A 25924-nucleotide genomic window follows, 5' to 3' on the forward strand; every position below is an offset into this window, starting at 1 on the left:
ACATAATTAAAGTGATGAAAAAGAAAAAAAAATACAACCATGATTACTATACCCAGCAAGGATCTCATTCATATATGAAGGAAAAATCAAAAGTTTTTCAGACAAGCAAAAGCTGAGAGAATTCAGCACCACCAAACCAGCTCTAAAGAAGATGCTAAAGGATCTTCTTTAGACAGGAAACACAGAAAAGGTTTATGAAATTGAACACAAAACAACAAAGTAAATGGTAATGGGATCGTACTTATCAGTGATTATCTTAAATGTAAATGGGTTAAATTCTCCATCCAAAAGACACAGACTTGCCAAATGATACAAAAATAAGACCCATATATATTGAGGTGGGTCTTGACAAGAGACCCACCTTAATATTTAGGACACATACAAACTGAAAATGAAGGGCTAGAAAAAGATAATTATATAAATGGAGACCAAAAGAAAGCAGGAGTAGCAATACTCACATCAGATAAATAGACTTTGAAATAAAGCCCATGATAAGAGACAAAGAAGGACACTACATAATGATTACAGAAGCAATCCACGAAGAAGATATAACAATTATAAATATGTATGCACCCAATATAGGAGCACCTCAATATATACGACAAATGCTAACAATAATGAAAGGGGAAATTAAAAGTAACACAACAACAGTGGGGTACTAAAATATCCCACTCACACCTAAGGATAGATTAACCAAGCAGATAAGTAGCAAGGAAACACAAGCTTTAAGTGATACAATGGACCAGTCAGACCTAATTGATATCTACAGGGCATTTCATTTCGAAACAATGGAATTCACTCTTTTTTCAAGTGCACAAGGAACATTCACCAGGAGAGATCACATCCTGAGCCATACATCTAGCCTTCAGTTCAGTTCAGTTGCTCAGTCATGTCCGACTCTTTGCGACCCCATCAATCGCAGTACACCAGGCCTCACTGTCCATCACCAACTCCCAGAGTTCACTCAAACTCACATCCATCGAGTCAGTGATGCCATCCAGCCATCTCATCCTCTGTCGTCCCCTTCTCCTCCTGCCCCCAATCCCTCCCAGAATCAGAGTCTTTTCCAATGAGTCTTTTCCAACTCTTCCCATGAGGTGGCCAAAGTACTGGAGTTTCAGCTTTAGCGTCATTCCTTCCAAAGAACACCCAGGGCTGATCTCCTTCAGAATGGACTGGTTGGATCTAATTGCAGTTCAAGACTGCAGTCCAAGACTCTTGAGAGTCTTCTCCAACATCACAGTTCAAAAGCATCAATTCTTCGGTGCTCAGCCTTCTTCACAGTCCAACTCTCACATCCATACATGACCACAGGAAAAACCATAGCCTTGACTAGACAGACCTTATTCGGCAAAGTAATGTCTCTGCTTTTGAATATGCTATCTAGATTGGTATAACTTTTCTTCCAAGGAATAAGCGTCTTTTAATTTCATGGCTGCAGTCACCATCTGCAGTGATTTTGGAGCCCCCTCACCAAAAAAAAAAATAAATAAATAAAGTCAACCACTGTTTCCCCATCTATTTCCCATGAAGTGATGGGACCAGATGCCATGATCTTCATTTTCTGAATGTTGAGCTTTAAGCCAACTTTTTCACTCTCCTCTTTGACTTTCATCAAGAGGCTTTTGAGTTCCTCTTCACTTTCTGCCATAAGGGTGGTGTCATCTGCATATCTGAGGTCATTGATATTTCTCCCGGCAATCTTGATTCCAGCTTGTGTTTCTTCCAGTCCAGCGTTTCTCATGATGTACTCTGCATAGAAGTTAAATAAGCAGGGTGACAATATACAGCCTTGACATACTCCTTTTCCTATTTGGAACCAGTCTCTTGTTCCATGTCCAGTTCTAACTGTTGCTTCCTGACCTGCATGTAGGCTTCTTAAAAGGCAGGTCAGGTGGTCTGGTATTCCCATCTCTTTCAGAATTTTCCACAGTTGATTGTGATCCACACAGTCAAAGGCTTTGGCATAGTCAATAAAGCAGAAATAGATGTTTTTCTGGAACTCTCTTGCTTTTTCCATGATCCAGCAGATGTTGGCAATTTGATCTCTGGTTCCTCTGCCTTTTCTGAATCCAACTTGAACATCAGTAAGTTCATGGTTCACGTATTGCTGAAGCCTGGCTTGGAGAATTTTGAGCATTGCTTTGCTATCATATGAGGTGAGTGCAATTGTGCAGTAGTTTGAGCATTCTTTGTCATTGCCTTTCTTTGGGATTGGAATGTAAGCTGACCTTTTCCAGTCCTGTGGCCACTGCTGCATTTTTCAAATTTGCTGGCATATTGAGTGCAGCACTGTCAACAGCATCATCTTTCAGGATTTGAAATAGCTCAACTGGAATTCCATAACCTCCACTAGCTTTGTTCACAGTGATGCTTTCTAAGGCCCACTTGACTTCGCATTCCAGGATGTCTGGCTCTAGGTGAGTGATCACACCATCGTGATTATCTGGGTCATGAAGATCTTTTTTTGTACAGTTCTTCTGTGTATTCTTGCCACCTCTTCTTAATATAGTTTTAAGGGCCTAGATCTGATAGATAGAGTGCCTGATGAACTATGGAATGAGGTTCCTGACATTGTACAGGAGACAGGGATCAAGACCATCCCCATGGAAAAGAAATGCAAAAAAGCAAATGGCTGTCTGCCTTACAAATAGCTGTGAAGAGAAGAGAAGTGAAAAGCAAAGGAGAAAAGGAAAGATATAAGCATCTGAATGCAGAGTTTCAAAGAATAGCAAGAAGAGATAAGAAAGCCTTCTTCAGCAATCAATGCAAAGAAATAGAGGAAAAGAACAGAATGGGAAAGAGTAGAGATCTCTTCCAGAAAATTAGAGATAGCAAGGGAACATTTCATGCAAAGATGGGCTTGAAAAAGGATATCTAGCCCTAGTAAACCTTCCCTGGTGGTTCAGATGGTAAAGCATCTGCCTACAATGAGGGAGACCTGGGTTCAGTCCCTGGGTCGGGAAGATCCCCTGGAGAAGGAAATAGCAACCCACTCCAATACTCTTGCCTAGAAAATTCCATGGACAGAGGAGCCTTGAAATCATTCCAAGCATCTTTTCTGATCACAATGTGGTAATATTAGATGTCAACTACAGGAAAAAAGAATACAAAAATCACAAACATATGGAGGGTAAACAAACCTGCTTCTGAATAACCAACAGATCAGAGAAGAAATGAAATAGGAAATCAAAATATGCACATAAACAAAAGAAACTGAAAACATGACATCCAAAGCCTATGGGATTCAGTGAGAGCAGTGCTATGAGGGAGGGTCATAGTAGTACAAGCCTACCTCAAGAAACAAGAAACATCAAACAAACTACCTAACTTTACACCTAAAGCAACTAGAAAAAGAAGAACAGAAGAAACCCATGGTTAGTAGAAGGAAATAAATCATAAAAATCAGAGCAGAAATAAGTGAAAAAGAGATTACAGAGTCTACAGCAAAGATCAGCAAAACTAATAACTGGTTCTTTGAGAAGATAATTAAGATACACAAACCATTAGCCAGAGTCATCAAGGAAAAAAAAGGAGAAGAGTCAAATCAATAAAATTAGAAATAAAAATGGATAAATCACAGCAGACAACACAGAAATACATTAGATCATAGACTAATATGAGCAATTACATGCCAATAAAATGGACAACTTGGAAGAAATGGATGAATTCTTAGAAAAGTATAACCTTCTAAAATTGAACCTGGAATAAATAGAAAATTTTAACAGACCCATCACAAGCACTGAAATTGAAACTGTAATAAAAAATCTTCCAACAAACAATATCCCAGGACCAGATAGCTTCAGAGGTGAATGCTACCAAAAATTTAGAGATGAGCTAACACCTATCCTACTTAAACTCTTCCAGAAAATTGCAGAGGAAGGTAAACTCCCAAACTCATTCTATGAGGTGACCATCACCCTAATAGCTAAACCAGAAAAAGATGCCACAAAAAAGAAAACTACAGGTCAATATCACTGATGAACATAGATGCCAAAATCCTCAACAAAATTCTTGCAAACAGAGTCCAACAACATATTAAAAGATCATACATCATGACCAAGTGAGATTTATGCCAGGGATGCAAGGATTCTTCAATATTCACAAATCAATCAACGTGATATGCCACATTAACAAATGGAAAGATATAAACCATATGATTATCTCAATAGATGCATAGAAAGCCTCTGAAAAAATTCAATACCCATTAATGATAAAAAAAAACCTCCCCAGAAAGCAAGTATAGAAGGAACATACCTCAACATAATAAAATCCATGTATGACAAACCCATAGCAAACATTATCCTCAATGGCAAAAAAATTGAAAGCATTTCCTCTAAAATCAGGAACAAGACAAAGGTACCCAGTCTCACCACTACTATTCAACATAGATTTGGAAGTCCTATTCACAGCAATCAGAAAAGAAAAAGAAAGAAAAGGAATCCAGATTGGAAAATGAGAAGCAACACTCTCACTGTTTGCAGATGACATGATCCTCTACAAAGAAAACCCTACAGACACCACTAGAAAACTACTAAAGCTAATCAATGAATTCAGCAAAGTTGCAGGATATAAAATTAAAACAGAAATCCCTTGCATCCTATACACTAACAATGAGAAAACAGAAAGAAAAATTAAGGAAACAAGTGCATTCACCACTGCATTGAAAAAAATACAATACTTAGGAATAAATTTACCTAAAGAAACAAAAGACATATATAGAAAACTATAAAACACTGATGAAATAAATCAAAGATGACACAAAGAGATGGAGAAATATGTTCACGGATTGGAAGAATCAATATAGTGAAAATAAGTATACTACCCAAAACAATCTATAGATTCAATGGACTCTCTATCAAACTACCAACGGTATTTTTCACAGAACTAGAACAAATAATTTTACAATTTGTAGGGAATTACAAAAAAACCTCAAATAGCCAAAGCAATCATGAGAAATAAGAATGGAACTGGAGGAATCAACCTGCCTGACTTCAGAGTATACTACAAAGCTACAGTCATCAAGATATTATGGTACAGGCACAAAGAGAAATATAGATCAATGGAACAAAATAGAAAGCCCAGAGATAAATCCATATACCTATGGACACCTTATCTTTGACAAAGGAGGAAAAAAATATACATTGGAGAAAACAATCATCTCTTTGACAAGTGGTGTTGCAAAAACTGGTCAACCACGTGTAAAAGAAGCAAACTAGAACACTTTCTAACACCATACACAAAATAAACTAAAAATGGATTAAGGATCTAAATATAAGGCCAGAAACTATAAAACTCTCAGAGGAAAACATGGGTAGGACACTCTCTGACATCATAAATCACAGCAAGATCCTCTATGACACAGCTCCCAGAATAATGGAAATAAAAGCAAAAAATAAACAAATGGGACCTAATTAAACTTAAAAGCTTTTGCAGAGGCATGAAGCAGGGCACTTAAAGCCAGAGCTCTGGGACAACCAAGAGGGGTGGGGTGGGGAGATAGGAGGGGTGGCTCAGGATGGGGAGACAGATGTGCACCCACGGGTGGTCCATGTCGATTTATGGCAAAAAACACAATAGTGTAAAGAAATTATTCTACAATTAAAATAAATCAATATATTAAAAAAAATCTACAAAGCACTTTGCTCTTTAAGTGAAGTTCATTTCCAAATGAAAATGGGACTCACCCATAAATTGAACATGACCATATCTATCTACTGAATTATTCAGCTTATCTACCATGCCAATGTCTGTCTTACAACTGGTATATTGAAACCACTTACGTTTATTGTAACCATGGATATGTTAAGACTTAAGTCTGCCATTTTATTTTTGTTTGTTTTCTTTTTCATCCTTCCTGTCAGTTACTTGAACATTTTAAAAACTTCATTTTTGTTTACCTACAGTAGGTCTTTAGCGTATCTCTTTGTGTTGCTTTTTTAAGTCATTATTCTAGATAGTAATTAATGTACATAACTTCTCAAGTCTATTGGTGATATTTGACCAGTTGGAGGGAGGTGTAGAAAGTTTACATTATTTTATAGTGCTTTACCCTCTCCTACTGATAGTGTCCTTTAATTATTTTTTCTGTATACCTTGAGAACTACATTAGACATGTTATAATTCTGCCACCATTGTCAAACAATTTAGAACACACAAAAGGAAATGGAAAGTCCATTGTATTTACTCATACTCTTGCTCTTTTGTGGTTTTTCCCCTTTTTGATGCTCTTAATTTATTATATTTCTATTGCTGTTTATTTAGAGAATTTCCTTTAGCCTTGCTTCTAAAGTATGTCTGCTAGAACAAATTTTCTTAGTTTTTCAGCATTTGGTAATAACTGGATTATCAAATCTTCATTCCTGAAGGATATTTTTGTTAACCATAGAACTCTAGATTGATTGTTCTCTCCTTTCAACACTAGAAGAATGTCATTTGATTTCCTTTTGACCACCAGGTTGTTGGTGGGAAATGTTCTGTAATTTAGATCCTATTTTTCTATCACTAATTCATTGTTTCTAAATGGATATTCTCAAGATGGTTTTCCTTTGTATTTAGTATAGAAGTTTTACTACAATGTGCCTGGTAGGCATTCTTTTGAGTTGCTGGTGTTTGGGATTCAGTTAACTTTTTGAATCTGGTAGGTCCACATACTTTGCCAAATATGGGAAGTTTACAGCTATTTCTCCTCAAAAAAAAATTTTATTTTTTCATATTTCCCTCTTTCTCCCTTTCTTCTGGAACTCTGAAGACACAAATGTAGAATCAGAATTTTTAATGTTTATTGCAACATTTCATAACATACTCTCTGACTCTTTCAATATTTAGTACAAAGTACAAGATTACATGAGTGGAACAAAGGGTCATATAATCCATTAAAGATCCTCATGCTGGGAAAGATTGAGGGCAGGAGGAGAAGGGGGTGACAGAGGATGAGAAGGTTGGATGGCATCACTGACTCAATGGACATGCATTTGAGCAAATTCTGGGAGATAGCAAATGACAGGGAAGCCTGGCATGCTGCAGTCCATGGGGTTGCAAAGAGTTGGACACATGACTGAGCATACATACACATATCATGGAACTAATTTTTGAAAGATTAAAATACATCAGCACGTTATAGAGTTAGGGTTGCTGAAAGAAAAGAGAATGTGTGTACTCAGGCACCTGGGGGATTTATTTTTCCCCAGAAATGTCATGAATTTTCATGTTAAGTTTCTACTTTAAATTTTTATTTAAAGAATAATATCATTTCCTTGTCACCATTCCTATTAATAAATTAGTTTGAATTTTAAAAATTATTACATAATTTGAGGAAGGTAAAACAATATTTCCATTTTACATATTTGTTGTTGTTCAGTTGCTCAGCTGTGTCCAACTCTTTGCGACACTATGGACTGCAGCACATCAGGTCTTCCTGTCCTTCACCATCTCTTGGAGCTTGCTCAAACTCATGTCCATTTAATTGATGATGCTATTCAATAATCTCATCCTCTGTTGTCCCCTTCTCCTCCTGCTTTCAATCTTTCCCAGCATCAAGGGCTTTTCTAATGAGTCAATTCTTCGTATTAGGTGGCCAAATACTGGAGTGTCAGCTTCCGCATCAGTCTTTCCAATGAATATTCAGGATTGATTTCCTTTAGGACTGACTGACTGGTTTGATCTACTTGCTGTCCAGGGGACTCTCAAGAGTCTCCACCAACACCACAGTACAAAAGCATCTGTTCTTTGGTGCTCAGCCTTCTTTTACACATAATGGAGATAAACTCAAAGTTGAGTAGGACCACTGGGAGCAAGTGGAAAGTGAAAATAAAGGCAAATAAATGCCTCTTGTCTTTGAAAAGCCTGTAAGTCTTCTGTGATCACACAGTCAGCTGGCTTGCTAGTACAATTTTTAATTGCTTTTAAAATTGACTCCTTTTGTTAAATTTGGAAAAGATGGGGCTAGAATTTAGGTCACTTGACATGATCTATCTGACATCCACAAAAATAAACCCAAACTGGGAATGGAAAGGAGGGGAGGAGAGGTAGAAAGGGAGATATTTGATGGCTTATGATTTAATTATTAGTGATTCTTTTTTCTAAAATGAGTTTCCTGATAATTTAATTCTAAAATATATAGTGAGGAATACTCTTGAGGTATACAGACACAAAACTTTTGTTTTTCCCCCCTTTGAGTAGGACCTTAGTTACACAGTTGATATTAATAGTGATTTAATCATTTAAAATCTTAACTTCCTGAACGTCATAGGTATTTAGCATAACTGGCCCAAGTTATGCTCTCCTTAGGCATGAAAAAGATTCCCTGGGTAATTAAAGCTGAGGTAGCATCTGTGTTATAGTGAAAGGATTCTGCAACCCTGGAGTTGTTGTTAACACTGAAACTAGTAGTTTCCATGGTCATGAATCCCTGAAGTCCACTACATTCTGCACATATTTTAACGACTATGGCATTTTCATGTGTAAGAGGAAGGTAAACTGGATTATCTCTATAGGTTTATCTTTAAATGCCAATGATTCTACTCAAAGCCTTCCTCAGCACAGACAAGACAGAAGTGTCTGTCCTGGCATCCACTCCCTTCCCTCCACATTGCTCGGCAGAAAGTTTTCTAAAGCATCACAAGATGAGCATGACAAGTGGAAGTACAGGGGAAGATCTAGCCCCTCTTCCAAATGTTCTGAATTTGTGTGGTGTTAACTAGGCCTGGTATGGCAGCAAGTATGTTCTCTGACTCCCAACACACCATTATTTCATTTTTAAAAGTCAACGTAAATTATTTTGTTTAAGAAATATTTTAAAACATAGTAAATATTTGCATGTTTGTGAATGGTGTCTGCTCTTGTACTGGGTCTGGTTTTGAACCATCTCTGATCCCAGGAGTAAAATTGAGTTCTGATTTGGCCACCATCTATAAATGGCAGACATTCCATTAATCACTCAGGAAGACATGAGGTGTCTGAAAAATGAAAAATCATGACTGGCCTAAAGAGGACTACAGTAAAAGTGGCATCTGAATATATTGCGGCTCCAGACTGTGTCTTTGTTACAGCACTTAACTACCCACAAATTTCTTCAGTACTTCACAGGGGACAGAAACCAGGAGCACTGTTGGGTTTAATCAATGGGCCTTGCACCTTTGTTAATGGATTAGAAGAGACCACACCCTCAACTAATGAGTTGCACTTGCTCTAGGCAGGAATAATACAAGATGATTTCCCAGCATTTTGAGTTACCTTAGCAGAGTTATCTTATCCTTGCTCCATCAACTTGTTCTGTAGAAACAATCAGCTAGTTTTAGTAATAATGTAGGTGAGGTACAAAATAAAGCAAAGATATCACTTCCCCAACAAAGGTCCATATAGTCAAAGCTAGTTTTTCCAGCAGTCATGTACAGATGTGAGAGCTGGACCATAAAGAAGGCTGAGTGCTAAAGAATTGATGCTTTTTTAGTTGCGGTGCTTGAGAAGACTCTTGAGAGTCCCTTGGACTGCACGGAGATGAAACCAGTCAATCCTAAAGGAAATCAATTTGAATATTCATTGGAAGGACTGATGCTGAGGCTGATGCTCCAATACTTTGGCCACCTGATACGAAGAACTAACTCATTTAAAAAGACCCTGATGCTGGGAAAGAATGAAGGTAGGAAGAGAAGGGGATGACAGAGGATGAGATGGGTGGATGGCATTACTGACTCAATGGACATGAGTTTGAGCAAGCTCCAGGCGATGGTGAAGGGCAGGGAGACCTGAGTGCTGCAGGTCGTGGGGCTGCATAGAGTTGGACTGGAATGCAAAAGTAGAAAGTCAAGAAACACCTGGAGTAACAGGCAGATTTGGCCTTGGAAAGCAGAATGAAGCAAGGCAAAGACTAATAGAGTTTTGCCAAGACAATGCACTGGTCATAGCAAACACCCTCTTCCAACAACACAAGAGAAGACTCTACACATGGACATCACCGGATGGTCAACACCGAAATCAGATTGATTATATTCTTTATAGCCAAAGATGGAGAAGCTCTATACAGTCAACAAAAACAAGACCAGGAGCTGACTGTGGCTCAGATCATGAACTCCTTATTACCAAATTCAGACAAATTGAAGAAAGTAGGGAAAACCGCTAGACCATTCAGGTATGACCTAAATCAAATCCCTTATGATTATACAGTGGAAGTGAGAAATAGATTTAAGGGCCTAGATCTGAGGAATAGAGTGCCTGATGAACTATGGAATGAGGTTCCTGACATTGTACAGGAGACATTGTACATCAAGACCATCCCCATGGAAAATAAATTCAAAAAAGCAAAATGTCTGTCTGGGGAGACCTTACTAATAGCTGAGAAAAGAAGAGAAGTGAAAAGCAAAGGAGAAAAGGAAAGATATAAGCATCTGAATGCAGAGTTCCAAAGAATAGCAAGAAGAGACAAGAAAGCCTTCTTCAGCGATCAATGCAAAGAAATAGAGGAAAACAACAGAATGGTAAAGACTCCAGATCTCTTCAAGAAAATTAGAGATACCAAGGGAACATTTAATGCAAAGATGGGCTCGATAAAGGACAGAAATGGTATGGACCTAACAGAAGCAGAAGATATTAAGAAGAGGTGGCAAGAATACACAGAAGAAATGTACAAAAAAGATCTTCATGACCCAGATAAGCACGATGGTGTGATCACTAATCTAGAGCCAGACATCCTGGAATGCGAAGTCAAGTGGGCCTTAGAAAGCATCACTACGAACAAAGCTAGTGGAGGTGATGGAATTTCAGCTGAGCTATTTCAAATCCTGAAAGATAATGCTGTGAAAGTGCTGCACTCAATATGCCAACAAATTTAGAAAATGCAGCAGTGGCCACAGGACGGGAAAAGGTCAGTTTTCATTCCAATCCCAAAGAAAGGCAATGCCAAAGAATGCTCAAACTACCATACAATTGCACTCATCTCCCATGCTAGTAAAGTAATGCTCAAAATTCTCCAAGCCAGGCTTCAGCAATACGTGAACCGTGAACTTCCTGATGTTCAAGCTGGTTTTAGAAAAGGCAGAGGAACCAGAGATCAAATTGCCAACATCCGCTGGATCATGGAAAAAGCAAGAGAGTTCCAGAAAAACATCTATTTCTGCTTTATTGACTATGCCAAAGCCTTTGACTGTATGGATCACAATCAGCTGTGGAAGATTCTGAAAGAGATGGGAATACCAGACCACCTGACCTGCCTCTTGAGAAATTTGTATGCAGGTCAGGAAGCAACAGTTAGAACTGGACATGGAACAAGAGACTGGTTCCAAATAGGAAAAGGAGTACATCAAGGCTGTATATTGTCACCCTGCTTATTTAACTTCTATGCAGAGTACATCATGAGAAACGCTGGACTGGAAGAAACACAAGCTGGAATCAAGATTGCCAGGAGAAATATCAATAACCTCAGATATGCAGATGACACCACCCTTATGGCAGAAAGTGAAGAGGAACTCAAAAGCCTCTTGATGAAAGTGAAAAAGGAGAGTGGAAAAATTTGGCTTAAAGCTCAATATTCAGAAAACGAAGATCATGGCATCTGGTTCCATCACTTCATGAGAAATAGATGCGGAATCAGTGGAAACAGTGGTAGACTTTATTTTTGGGGGGCTCAAAAATCACTGCAAAAGGTGACTGCAGCCATGAAATTAAAAGACGCTTACTCTTGGAAGAAAAATTATGACCAACCTAGATAGCATATTTAAAAGCAGAGACATTACTTTGCCGACTAAGGTCTGTCTAGTCAAGGCTATGGTTTTTCCAGTGGTCATGGATGGATGTGAGAGTTGGACTGTGAAGAAGGCTGAGCGCCGAAGAATTGACTTTTGAACTGTGGTGTTGGAGAAGACTCTTGAGAGTCCCTTGGACTGCAAGGAGATCCAACTAGCCCATTCTGAAGGAGATCAGCCCTGGGTGTTTTTTGGAAGGAATGATGCTAAAGCTGAAACTCCAGTACTTTGGCCACCTCATGCGAAGAGTTGACTCATTGGAAAAGCCTCTGATGCTGGGAGGGATTGGGGGCATGAGGAGAAGGGGACGACAGAGGATGAGACGGCTGGATGGTATCACTGACTCAATGGACGTGAGTCTCAGTGAACTCCAGGAGTTGGTGATGGACAGGGAGGCCTGGTGTGCTGTGATTCATGGGGTCACAAAGAGTCAGACACGACTGAGTGACTGAAATGAACTGAACTGAACTGAATATAAAGCAAAGCATCCATCAATTCTCTAGACTAGGGTCCCCTAAAAACTAAATAGTATAGAAGAATGTTTTTCATCTTTCATCACTAATACATTTGATCATGAATCCCTCAGACCCCTCAGGCAACCATCAAGAGAAATTAAGCAGTTCTGGACCAGAAGTGGGAGACTTGGAGTCTGATACTGGCTGTGCCGGGTGTCCAGTGTCTTCTCAACAGTCACCCCAGGGTCTGGGCTCTGGGGAACCAGTACCGGGCCTGATGCACTTAGAACACAGAGCACAGGGGTGAGAAATTCCCCCACACTTGCAGGGGGTGGGCTCAGAGGCAGTCCCTGAGCCATCACTAACCTCCAGACAATACTATCATCTTCATCAGTGTAACACCTGGCTCTCCTCGGTCATATGCAAAGTTCCTGCCATTGTGAGAAGTTTTTATCTGCATGACCTCACTCAATCTCAAAAAATAGTTAACCTCAAAAACACTCCAAGAAGTAAATTACATTATTTTTTATTACTTCTATGATGGTTAATATTATTTGTCAACTTGACCGGGCTAAAGGGTGCCTAGATAGCAGGTAAAACATTATTTCTGGGGTGTGTCTGTGAGGATGGATTCAGACTAGATTAGCATATGCATCTCAGAAGGAGTGAAGAAGTCAACCCTCCCCCATTCGGGGGGGCGTCATCCAGTAGTGAGGCCTGAATAGAACAAGAAAGCAGAGGAAGGGGAATTCACTCCCTCTGCTTGAGCAGGGAGGTCCAGCTTCTCCTGTCCCTACGTGGGGCTTCTGGCACTCTCCCTATTGCCCCCTCTCAACCCCCATCCCCAACCCCACGGGACTCCGAGGCACCTGGACTGAATCCCACCACTGGCTGCTTGGGTCTCCAGCCTGCAGACTACAGATCCAAAGACTTCTCTGCCTGCACAACCAAGAGAGCCGGCTCTTACAATAAATCTGTATCTGCGTGTATCCTGTTGGTGCTGCTTCTCTACAGAACCGTCACTAACAAGACCACTAAGCAAACTGAGCTTTAGAAATGTCATGCAAACTGCCCAGATTCTTATAAATAGCAAATAGCTGTGCTGGGGGACATGTCTCAGGGTATTTGATGCCAAAGTAGGTGTCTTAGCTACTCTGTCTCCAAGGTGCCATCTGCTACATTTCAGTATTGTTGCTGTTGTTCAGTCACTAAGTCATGTCTGACTCTTTGAGACCCCTGGACTGTAGCACACTAGGCTTCCCTGTCCTTCACCATCTCCCCGAGTTTGCTCAAACTCATGTCCACTGAGTCAGTGATGCCATCCAACCATCTCATCCTCTGCCATCCCCTTCTCTTCCTGCCCTCAGTCAATCCCAGTATCACAGGGTCTTTTCCAATGAATCAGCTCTTTGTATCAGGTGGCCAAAGTGTTGGAGCTTCAGCTTCAACATCAGTCTTTCCAGGGAATATCAGGATTGATTTCCTTTAAGATTGACTGGTTTGATCTCCTTGCTGTCCTAGGGACTCTCAAGATTGTTCTCCAACCCCACAGTTCACAAGCTTCAGTTCTTTGGTGCTCAGCTTTCTTTATGGTCCAACGCTCATATCCATACATGACTACTGAAAAAACTAAAGCTTTGACTATATGGACCTTTGTTGGCAAAGTGATGTCTCTGCTTTTTAATACACTGTCTAGGTTTGTCATAGCTTTACTTCCAAGGAGCAAACATGTTTTAACTTCCTGGCTGCAATCACATTTAAGTATATCATATCTTTTTATTTCCAGTGTCCAATCACCAGTGATAAATGGATGGATAAATCAATCGGTTAGAAATATATTTAAAAAAAATATAATTCTGAAAATATTGGGTTGGGCAAAAAGTTCAAGGTTTTTACTGAATTTTGGCCAAACTAATAAAAATGCCATGCTGAATTTGAGCATTAATGATATTTCTGGACACTCCCTCCCGCCTTTTTTTATTTCCTTTGTCTTCACTGATTTTCCAAATTCTGTGTTTTGATTTTAATTGGAGGATATTTGCTTCACAGTGTTGTGGTAGTCTCTGTCATACATCAAGGCAAATCAGCCATAATTATATATATATATATCCTCCTTCTTGATCCTCTCATCCCACCCCAGCCCTCTAGGCCGTCACAGAGGGCCAGGCTGGGCTCCTCATGTTATAGAGCAGCTTCCCGCTAGTTATCTATTTTACACATACATGGTAGTGTGTATAAGCCAAGGCTACATTCTCAATCCGTCCTACTCTCTCCTTCTGACACTGTCCCCCAGTCCATTCTCTGCTTCTGTGTGATTTCCGAAATTCCAAGCAACATCTCAAGTGACTCTCAGCCAGCACACCATACGCCATTAATCCTGGGTGAAGGCTGAGACAGCAAATAGCGGTAAAATAGGAGATAATAGGCTGGAATCACCTCTAGGCCAGGAGGGCGTCACAGCATTTATTTGCTTTCTAGGGTCGGGTGTGATGTCAGGCCCTTTACAAAGAGGCTTTACTACCATAAGAAGCAACTTCCTATTTGTCTTGAGGGATAAAGGCTAGTGTTTCTGAGAAGGAGGGCAGACAGAGGAACATCATGACTGGTATGTACAGACATTACCACAAAAAGATGGGCAACTTCACTTAAGAACACTGGTGGTTCTGAAATGGACAATGCAGGAATTCAGGATTCAGTTGAGAAGCATCTTTAGCTGCTCTAGAACTCTTAAAAATAGTTAGCACATCACAGCCCAAGGAAGGAAAACAAAAACAATCATCTAAACAAAGAGAAGAGCTCCAGAAAGGAGGGGACCCAGTGGTCAACAGACAAATGACCGATGACCAGGACAGGCTGTGGCCTGGCACGTGCAGCTGCCGGGCCAGTCACTGAGGGGCAAAGCCACTGCTCACTGGACACTGCAGAAAGTAGCTGATCCCACTCTCTACTCTTGAAGGATTGTAGGAGGAGTCATAAGAAGGCAAGGTGTGAACGTTTAAAAAGAAAAGAGCCATTTCTTGGGAACAAAGAAATAAAGTTCCAGTCAATAAAAACCAAGAGCCTGGGGACAGAAGCTGGAGGAACTAAGTGACACTTCTAATGTTCAGTGTGGACTCTTCCCTCCAGAAGAACGGGAAACGCCAGGCCCTTCTGCGGCCTTTTGGGAACACTGTGAGTTCTCTGTGTCTGGCTGTGTGCTCTGAGTATACACTTTCTGTGCAATGTCACGGGGCTGCCCTTGACTGGAGTGCACACAGCTGATCTGTTAGCTACTCTTTTCGATAGGACTCTGTATTCTCTTAGAAATAAATGAGGACTCTGCCAACTTTGCACAGTTCCTTGCCCAGGACGATCAAGGGCTTCATCTCACTATTGCTATTACACTAAATTACCCTTCATGTACATTTGCACACACTACTGTGTGTATTATCCACCATGTTCCAGACACAGACAGGAAACATAGAGCTCAGTGATGTATGTGCCAAGCATAGATGGAGAAAATGCATCATTTAACTTGGTGAATAAACACTCCAGATTCCATCACATGATAGAGTATATTATGCATCTTTTGTAAAATGCTTAAGATGTAATTTGAAGACTATAGATGATATCTGACACTGGCTGAATTACCCTTGTGTTGTGATCTGATCCTGGCACATTATGTGGGTCAGAGGTCAGCAGACCTCCCCACAGGGCAGAAGCAGCCTGTGGCTGGGAAACATTTTTAAACGAAGAATATATGAAGATGACCATCTGGCTCACAGCAGACACACAGGAACCACCCTGCCTGCCCACCCGTCTCTCATTCTGCCCACACCCTTTACATTAACGCACATTAGCAGAGCTCAGGCAACAGTATCTTTCCATCTTAAAGTCTGAACTATATGAACAGAAGCTTAATATCATTTGTGAGAATGATCGCTGTCCTTTTGCTTCATCACTTGCAGAACACAAACAAAGCATAAACAACCCACAACATCAAGTCCAAACCAGGGCTTGGCTCACAAGGGCTCTCGGAATCATGGCTTTGTGATAAAGAATTCCTCTCCTTGTAACATGGGGACCTGAAAGCCGAGCCCTGTGAGGCACCAGTTTAACTGGATCTTTGAGATAATACAGAAAATTTCAGTTCTAATTTAGCTTCCTTCCAAGATGAATAAGATGAGAGTATTGATAAGGGAAACAGCTGCCTGGCGGAGCCTCTTGCTTGAAGGCAGGAAATGAAGCCTGAAGGGCAGCAGATATGCCCTGCTTTATCAAGGAGCATAAAAACCAATAACAGGTTTTCTGAGAGAAGTAATTTAAAAGATCAAGGAAAGGAAGAAAAGCAGGCTGAGGTTCTCTGCAACGACACACCCATCTGGCTGGTTGCATGTTCTCACTCACAGGCGAGGGACAGTGTAGGTGCCTGTTTGCTGGGTCCTGCCCAGGACTGTCCTAGCACTTGAACTGTCTCAATGATTCTGAGAGCTTCCCTGGTGGTCGGGCAGATAAGAATTCTCATTGCAATGCAGGGGGCACTGGTTGGATCACATGCTGAGGGGCAACTAAACCCACGTGTCAAAACTACTGAAGCCCGCAAGCTCTAGAGCCTGTGCTCCATCCACAGCAAGAGAAGCCATCACAATGAGAAGCCCGAGCACCGGAACTAGATAGTAGTCCCCGCTCGCTACACCCAGAGAGAGCCGGCACAAAGCAACGGAGACCGCGTGCAGCCAGCATACAGAAATAGACGGATTGTCAAAACAAAGATCCTGTTTTACATAGCAGGAACCAGATATAGGGAGATTAGGATGCACTGCCTAACAGGTGATGTTTTTCTATTAAAATTCTGTGCTTCTAAGATGCCACCAGTAAAAAGTCTATGAAAAGGAGAGTAAAGAAGATTCTGTCAGAAGATATATCATCTTCAATGGAAAAAGAAAATCATTCTCAAATGCCTATCTTAGAAAGTCATTAATGTGCACATTTCTCCCCATTCAAATTACTGATCGAATGCTGCCTGGACAGGTATCCTGCTGGGGGTCCTTGGGCAGCACCTTCACAGTCATGAAGCTAGCACTGGGGCCTGAAAAGACCTGACACTGACCCGTGGATTTACACCTCCCTCAGTTACTAAAAGGTGCATTTTTAGCAAACATTTCAAATATTATTTTGCACATTTTAAAAATTGTAACTAAAAGCCAACATCCTATTGCAGGTAGGAAATGTGTAAGTTGTGTTTGTCCCTCTGTCAGAATAAAAGGCATGATGTTCAAACCATTGAGAAAAAACTGTACCACCTCCAGAAGACAACTGAAATGTTAAATGATATATTGCAATATTAAATATATATTAAATGTATAAATAAATGGATATTAAAAGTGGGTTCCTACTGCCACACAGGGGTATTTGTCCACTTATTTATTTGTTTGATTCCAGTTTTCAATTCCATTCAGGGTCCTATCCAGGGACTCAGCCCCTAGAGGTCAGAGTTTGGGAACCCTTGTCAATTCTGTTCTCAGCCCTTTTCCTGGTTCAGTCTCCTATTTAGGTCATGGCTTATGTTATGGGCATTCTGATCCCGGTGCCAAGGACAGGTAGCCCACGGGGCTGTTCTCTGAGCAATAATCCTCCTTCATAGGCAGACAGTAATGAAACATTTAAAGAAAATGAGAAGCATTTCTTCTTTTGAAAGAAAAAGAACTCTTCTTGGAAAAGAAAAATCATTCCTAATGAAACAAGCTCATTGGATCTTATGTTTATCTTACATTAAAGAAGAATTTCTGGAGGTAAAACATAAATGATGCAGGCTAGGTGTCTGATTCACTTCTTGTGGTTAAAGAGACATACAACATTGTGATAAATATCTATTATTGTCTCAGAAAGCGACACTAGAAAGTCTAATATCTAATGAAAGCTGGAAACAAGGAAATCCATATGAGGTTCCATTCATAAAATGTAATTAGTTATCAAAGACCAATATATTTCATTATGCATATACATTTTGATAAGATAAAACTGTGAAAATTTCATGACTTCAAAGTCTTCAATTAAAATTAAAATGTCTTATTTGGAAATATGATTTTTATGCATATGGAAGATAAAATGGGGCAAAAGGCATGAGATATTGAAATCAACTCTAACAAGTCCTAGCTTTAAGTGACCAAAAGAAAATGAAATATGCAGTGTGTGGCTCAAAGTATGAGTTTTTAATCTAAGAGAAGGGCAAATGAGCTTCAGTAATTGATTTTTTAAAATTTATACAACTGTCAAGAAAACTCTAAGTTGGATAACACAGTTTTTAATTTCAAAACGAAATATAAGTCAAGTATTAAGATAACTTTACACAGTATCTACTGAGTGTGTTCAAACCATCCTATGAATTCAGGCTATAAAGCTCAATCAAGCCTAGTGCAAATGTTAGAAGTGTTTGCACGGGCAGTAGAAAGTTTAATTTGTTTTTATGAACTCACATTCAATTTTCCCTTACCTTTTAATCCATAATCACAGCTCCAGTAAGTTGTGATTAAAATAAGAGCAATAAAGTGAACTCAAGTTTGGACTCAATGAAAAACACATTTCTTACCCTGGCAGAGTGGAGCAAGGGAATCCCACTGATACATGCCAACTGGATTCCGTCTGCAGGTGGCATTGCTATGGCCAATCATCCGATACCCAGGTTTGCAGAAATACTGCACTTTACTTCCAGCTTCTCCCGCAGTCCTGTTTAAAACACCACCATTCTTCACGGTGTGGGTCAAGCTGCAGTAAGGTGCTGTGGGCACACAAACACACATACATAAACAAACAAATAAACGCTGCAGTTTGCTTGGTAAGAGACATATAAATGAAAGAGAGTCTCTTATTGTTAAAATAGTGGGAAATCAGCACTGATACAGAAACTTTACTAAAAGCATCTTCAAGTACAAAACTGTTGCAGTTGTGGATGCAAGGGAGTGGTGCAAAAGGAACACTCATTCATTGCTGATGGGGATCCAAAATGGTGCAGCCACCCTGGAAGACAGTGTGGCAGTTTCTTGCAAAACTACACACACTCTTATCACACGATCCAGCAATCATGCTCCTTGTAGTTACCCAAAGGAGCTAAAAGCTTATGTCCATGCAGAAACCTATGCCCAGATGTTCATAGCAGCATTATTCAGAGTTGCCAAAACTCAGAAGCAACCAAGGTGCCCTTCAGTAGGTAAATGAATAAACCAACTGTGGTCCATCCAGACAATGCAATATTATTCAAGGCTAAAAATAAATGATCTGTCAAAAGCCATGGAGGAGCCTTAATTGCATATGATTAAGTGAAAGAAACCAGCCCAAAAAGGGTACATACTGCATGATTCCAACCTTATGACATTCTAGAAAAGGTAAAACTCTGGAAGAGGTAGAAAGATTAGTGGTTTCCAGAGGCTGCTGGGGGAAGGACAGTGGAGCTCAAAGGATTTTTCAGCAGTGAAAATACGCTACATGAATCCACAATGGTGGGTTAATGTCAATTTACATTTGTCCATATCCACAGGATGTTCAAGACCAAGAGTGAACCCAGTGTGAACTATGGACCTTGGGTGATAATGACGTGTCAGTGCAGGTTAACAAATGTAGCCTCTGTTGAAGATGTGAACAAGGAGACAGAAACCAAGGAGTATAGGGAAAATCTCTGGAACTTCCTATCCATTTGGCTGTGATCCGAAACTTCAAAAAAAAAAGTCTAAAACAATCAATCAAAAAAAAAATGTATAGCTGAGTCACTCTGCTTTGCACCTGAAATGGTCACAGTATTGTTAATGGGTTATATTCCAATAGAAAATAAAGAGATAAATAATCCAAAAAAAATGTAAAAGTTATCATTTTTTAAAAATCCAAGAAATCTAGACCCAAGGGTCAAGTCTCTTGAGTTTGAAGTTTATATTACTTACAACTATTAATCAATGTGGTGGTGGAATTTTGAATTTCTGACCAAAAAAAAAAAAAGTACCACTAAAATGGAGAAAATTTAAGAATATAATATCTTACAATCAAGGCCATTAATTTTTTCCTTGCTATTTAATGAATCCTGAGAATTGTATCATGAGGTAGCCTCTTTTTAACATGTGGGATTTGAATACCATCTTTGAAGAAAATGCACTACTTTATGTTGATGACCACGTTCAGTTCAGTTCAGTTCAGTCGCTGAGTTGTGTCCGACTCTTTGTGACCCCATGAATCACAGCATGCCAGGCCTCCCTGTCCATCACCAACTCCCAGAGTTCACTCAAACTCACGTCCATCAAGTCAGTGATGCCATCCAGCTGTCTCATCCTCTGTCGTCCCCTTCTCCTCCTGCCCCTAATCCCTCCCAGCATCAGAGTCTTTTCCAATGAGTCAACTCTTCGCATGAGGTGGCCAAAGTACTGGAGTTTCAGCTTTAGCATCATTCCTTCCAAAGAAATCCCAGGGCTGATCTCCTTCAGAATGGACTGGTTGGATCTCCTTGCAGTCCAAGGGACTCTCAAGAGCCTTCTTCAACACCACAGTTCAAAAGCATCAATTCTTCAGTGCTCAGCTTTCTTCACAGTCCAACTCTCACATCCATACATGACCACAGGAAAAACCATAGCCTTGACTAGACGGACCTTAGTTGGCAAAGTAATGTCTATGCTCTTCAACATGCTATCTAGGTTGGTCATAACTTTTCTTCCAAGGAGTAAGTGTCTTTTAATTTCATGGCTGCAGTCACCTTTTGCAGTGATTTTGGAGCCCAGAAAAATAAAGTCTGCCACTGTTTCCACGGTTTCCCCATCTATTTTCCAGGAAGTGATGGGACCAGATGCCATGATCTTCGTTTTCTGAATGTTGAGCTTTAAGCCAACTTTTTCATTCTCCACTTTCACTTTCATCAAGAGGCTTTTTAGTTCCTCTTCACTTTCTGCCATAAGGGTGGTGTCATCTGCATATCTGAGGTTATTGATATTTCTCCCAGCAATCTTGATCCCAGGTTGTGCTTCTTCCAGCCCAGCGTTTCTCATGATGTACTCTGCATATGAATTAAATAAGCAAGGTGACAATATACAGCCTTGACGTACTCCTTTCCCTATTTGGAACCAGTCTGTTGTTCCATGTCCAGCTCTAACTGTTGCTTCCTGACCTGCATACAGATTTCTCAAGAGGCAGGTCAGGTGGTCAGATATTGCCATCTCTTTCAAATTTTCCACAGTTTATTGTGATCCACACAGTCAAAGGCTTTGGCATAGTCAATAAAGCAGAAATAGATGTTTTCCTGGAACTCTCTTGCTTTTTCCGTGATCCAGTGGATGTTGGCAACTTGATCTCTGGTTCCTCTGCCTTTTCTAAATCCAGCTTGAACATCTGGAAGTTCGCGGATCACATATTGCTGAAGCCTGGCTTGGAGAATTTTGAGTGTTACTTTACTAGCGTGTGAGATGACTGTAATTGTGCAGTTGTTTGAGCATTCTTTGGCATTGCGTTTCTTTGGGATTGGAATGAAAACTGACCTTTTCCAGTCCTGTGGCCAGTGCTGAGTTTTCCAAATTTGCTGGCATATTGAGTGCAGCACTTTCAACAGCATCATGTTTCAGGACTTGAAATAGCTCAACTGGAATTCCATCACCTCCACTAGCTTTTTTCATAGTGATGCTTTCTAAGGCCCACTTGACTTCACATTCTAGGATGTCTGGCTCTAGGTGAGTGATAATCACACCATCATGATTATCTGGGTTGTGAACATCTTTTTTGATGACCATGTTTCAATAGCTTTAATCATTGCATTTGCAGGGAGGTTTTCAAAAATTAAAGACAGGAATTGTGAAAATCAGTCTTACCTACACAGAATCTAACCTTTCAGTGGCTAAAAGGCTCTGCATCTTATTTACACTTTTAGATAAAGAAACTCAGTTTACTCTTTCAAGGCCAGTTTCACCACAGCATAAAATCCTATGAACCTCCTTTAGATGAATAAAACCTAAACTAAAGAAAGCTGTGAAGTCCTGGAAAGCCAGGGTTCCTTTTAAAGGAGAGGTTTTAAATGTCCCACTCCCCTGTGGGGGTTCCACATTGAAAGTACACACACACAGGTCTGAAGGCTTAATGCCAAACTTTTCCTTAGAAATAAATTCAGAAGGAACCTTCTGAAGACTTCACATCAGAGCATTGCTGAGAAGTGATGTCTGTGTGTCTGGCTAGGTTGTCAACCATGCTTCTGTGAGATGTATCCTCAGAGAATAGTCTCAGCCAGAGGGTCTTCTGAAGTGCTGTTTCTTTCTTTCTTTCTTTCTTTTTTTTTTTAACACACTCATTTTTATTAATGTAAAATCCACTAACCCTTAGAAGAAACTCGTGTCCTACTGGTCATGACATTTTCTATGTTCAATTGTTTGAGACTATCTATTTTAAGTTTTGAGTGAACAAAAATATTTGGTTTAGGGAAGGTATGAGTATACTCAGGCACCTCAGCTACCAACTACTGAGAATTATTGTGTCAAGAAATTAAAATAATAATAAAAACTAGGAAGACCAAGCAGACTCTAGACCCTGGCCAAGTTTAGAGATAAAGTCTGAAATGTTCCTGAAGGGGCAGTGGGACTACATGGTTCTTGGGGTGGGTTTTTGTCACAGTTCAGTCTGTTAAGAGAGAGGAACAGCAGGATAATTGTCTAACTCTATAGGGTACAACAGAACCTTATTTTCTTTCTTCAAGAAAATGAGAGATACCAAGGGAGCATTTCATGCAAAGATGGGCACAATAAAGGACAGAAATTGTATGGACCTAACAGATGCAGAAGATATTAAGAAGAGGTGGCAAGAATACACAGAATTAAACAAAAAAGATCTTCATGACCCAGATAACCATGATAATGTGATCACTCAGCTAGAGCCAGACATCCTGGAAAGAGAAGTCGAGTGGACCTTAGGAAGCATGACTGCAAAAAAAGCTAGTGGAGATGATGGAATTCCAGTTGAGCTATTTCAAATCCTAAAAGATGATGTTGTGAAAGTGTGGCACTAAATATTTCAGCAAATTTGGAAAACTCAGCAGTGGCCACAGGACGGGAAAAGGTCAGTTTTCATTCCAATCCCAAAGAAAAGCAATGCCAACGAATGCTCAAACTACTGCACAATTGCATTCATCTCACATGCTAGCAAAGTAATGCTCAAAATTCTCCAAGCCAGGCTTCAACAGTATGTGAACTGTGAACATCCAAATGTTCAAGCTGGATTCAGAAAAGGCAGAGGAACCAGAGAACAAATTGCCAACATCTGTTGGATCATCAGAAAAGCAAGAGTTCCAGAAAAACATCTACTTCTGCTTTATTGACTAGACCAAAGCCTTTGACTATATGGATTACAACAAACTGGAAAATTCTTCAAGTGATGGGAATACCAGACCACCTTACCTGCCTCCTGAGATTTCCATATGCAGGTCAAAAAGCAACAGTTAGAACTGGACATGGAACAACAGACTAGTTCCAAATCGGGAAAGGACTATGTCAAGGCTGTATATTGTCACCCTGCTTATTTAACTTATATGCAGAGTACATCATGTGAAATCTTGGACTGGATGAAGCATAAGCTGGAATCAAGATTTCCAGGAGAAATATCAATAACCTCAGATGTGCAGATGACACCACCCATATGGTAGAAAGTGAAGAACTAAAGAGCCTCTTGATGAAAGAGAAAGAGGGGTGTGAAAAAGTTGCCTTAAAACTCAATATTCAGAAAACTAAGATCATGGCATCCAGTCCCATCATGGCAAATAGATGGGGAAACAATGGAAACAGTGAGAAACTTTACTTTTAGGGGCTCCAAAATCACTGCAAATGCTGACTGCCGCCATGAAATTAAAAGACGCTTGATCCTTGGAAGAAAATCTATGACCAACCTAGATAGCATATTAGAAAACAGAGACATTACTTCACCAACAAAGGTCCATCTAGTCAAATCTATGGTTTTTCCAGTAGTCATGTATGGATGTGAGAGTTGGACTATAAAAGAAAGCTGAGCACCGAAGAATTGATGCTTTTGAACTGTGGTGCTGGAGAAGACTCTTGAGAGTCCCTTGGACTGCAAGGAAATCCAACCAGTCCATCCTAAAGATCAGTCCTGGGTGTTCATTGGAAGGACTGATGGTTGAAGCTGAACCTCCAATATTTTGGTCACCTGATGCAAAGAGCTGACTCATTTGAAAAGACCATGATGCTGGAAAGATTGAAGGCAGGAGGAGAAGGGGATGACAGAGGATGAGGTAGTTAGATGGCATCACCGACTCAATGGACATGAGTTTGAGTAAACTCCGGGAGCTGTGACGAACAGGGAGGCCTGGCGTGCTGTAGTCCATGAGGTCGCAGAGAGTTGGAAATGACTGAGGGAGTGAACTGATAGGGTCCAATAACTGTTTCCTTTCCCACTGACAGTTCCTTCTATCATCATTAGTTCTTTTCTAACTCATCTAGAACAAGATACAGAGAGGCCCAAGCAGGAAGACATGGTGAGAATGCTAAGTCACTCAGTCATGTCTGACTCTGTGAGATCCCATGGACTGTAGCCTGCCAGGCCCCTCTGTCAGTGGAATCATCCAGGCAAGAATACTGGAGTGGGTTCTCATTTCCTTCTCCAGGGGTTCTTCCCAACCCAGGGATCAAAACCACATCTCTTAAGCTTCCTACATTGGCAGATGGGTTCTTTACCCCTAGCACACCTGGGAAGCCCAAGGAAACATGGTGCAGAAAACAGGCGAAGATTAGAACACAGGGTCCTGCCTGTTTGATTTCTGGCCATGGTAAGAATTAAAAGGACCAGGGTCAAACCGTTGCACTCTGCTGGTGCTGCCTTGGAAGAGCAGGTAATGGAGGGTGGCAGTCAAGGAGGTATCGGGGATGGAAGACATGGGTGCAGCTGGCTCTGCTGGGGTCTGGGTGTATTTACAACACCCATTCTGTAGTTCTGACTCTCCCAACACTGAAAGTGAAAGTCACTCAGTTGTGTTCAGCTCTTTGTGACCCCATGGACAATACAGTCTATGGAATTCTCTAGGCCAGAACACTGCAGTGGATAGCCTTTCCCTTTTCCAAGGAATCTTCCCAACCCAGGGATCAAAACCAGATCTCCTGCATTGCGGGCTGATCCTTTACCAGCTGAGCCACAGGGAAGCCCACAACTTATCATTAACTTCCAGGTACTTGATTTAACGGGTTTACCAGGTGGCGCTTGTAGTAAAGAACCCACTTGCCAAGCCAGGGGACTTAAGAAATGTGGGTTCAATCACTGGGTCAGGAAGATCCCCTGGAGAAGGGCATGGCAACCCACTCCATATTCTTGCCTTGAGAATCTCATGGACAGAGGAGCCTAGTGGGCTACATCCAGGGGTCACAAAGAACCAGACATGACTGAAGCAACTTAGCACACATGCACACCCTTGATTTAATAGTGAATGACCATTACTACCTCATCAATCACTTAGCAGTTTATTGAATTGACTTGAACCATGACGTACAAGCACTTGCTTTTGTTGTTGCTGTGTTTTGTTTGTCAATTATGTAGATCAGTTATATGGTTCTTACACCCAATGACCAATAGTTGACATGCGTAAGGCAAGGATTTGTGGTGCAATACGTGGTCATATTATGGGCTGTAGCTCCCTGGCCCACGTACTACAGTCCAGGGATCACTGCTCTAAAACTGCTGGTGATGGACTCCTAGCAGTGGTCATTGAACCACCATCGAATTTTAACTGAAAAGCTGTTC

The 25924-nt window shown here is 40.5% G+C and overlaps 1 protein-coding gene across 1 annotated transcript in view; it reads right to left on the reverse strand.

The window, feature by feature from the left end:
• Window positions 1–25924, reverse strand: part of CSMD1 (CUB and Sushi multiple domains 1) — a 2061903-nt gene that overhangs the window by 115177 nt on the left and 1920802 nt on the right. Inside the window, exon 49 of the mRNA XM_069573063.1 lies at window positions 18762–18950. Coding sequence (XP_069429164.1) covers window positions 18762–18950 — 189 coding nt within the window. The remainder of the gene's footprint in view (window positions 1–18761; window positions 18951–25924) is intronic.

This window comes from Ovis canadensis, chromosome 26 (assembly GCF_042477335.2).
Source record: "Ovis canadensis isolate MfBH-ARS-UI-01 breed Bighorn chromosome 26, ARS-UI_OviCan_v2, whole genome shotgun sequence".
Taxonomy (NCBI): domain Eukaryota; kingdom Metazoa; phylum Chordata; class Mammalia; order Artiodactyla; family Bovidae; genus Ovis; species Ovis canadensis.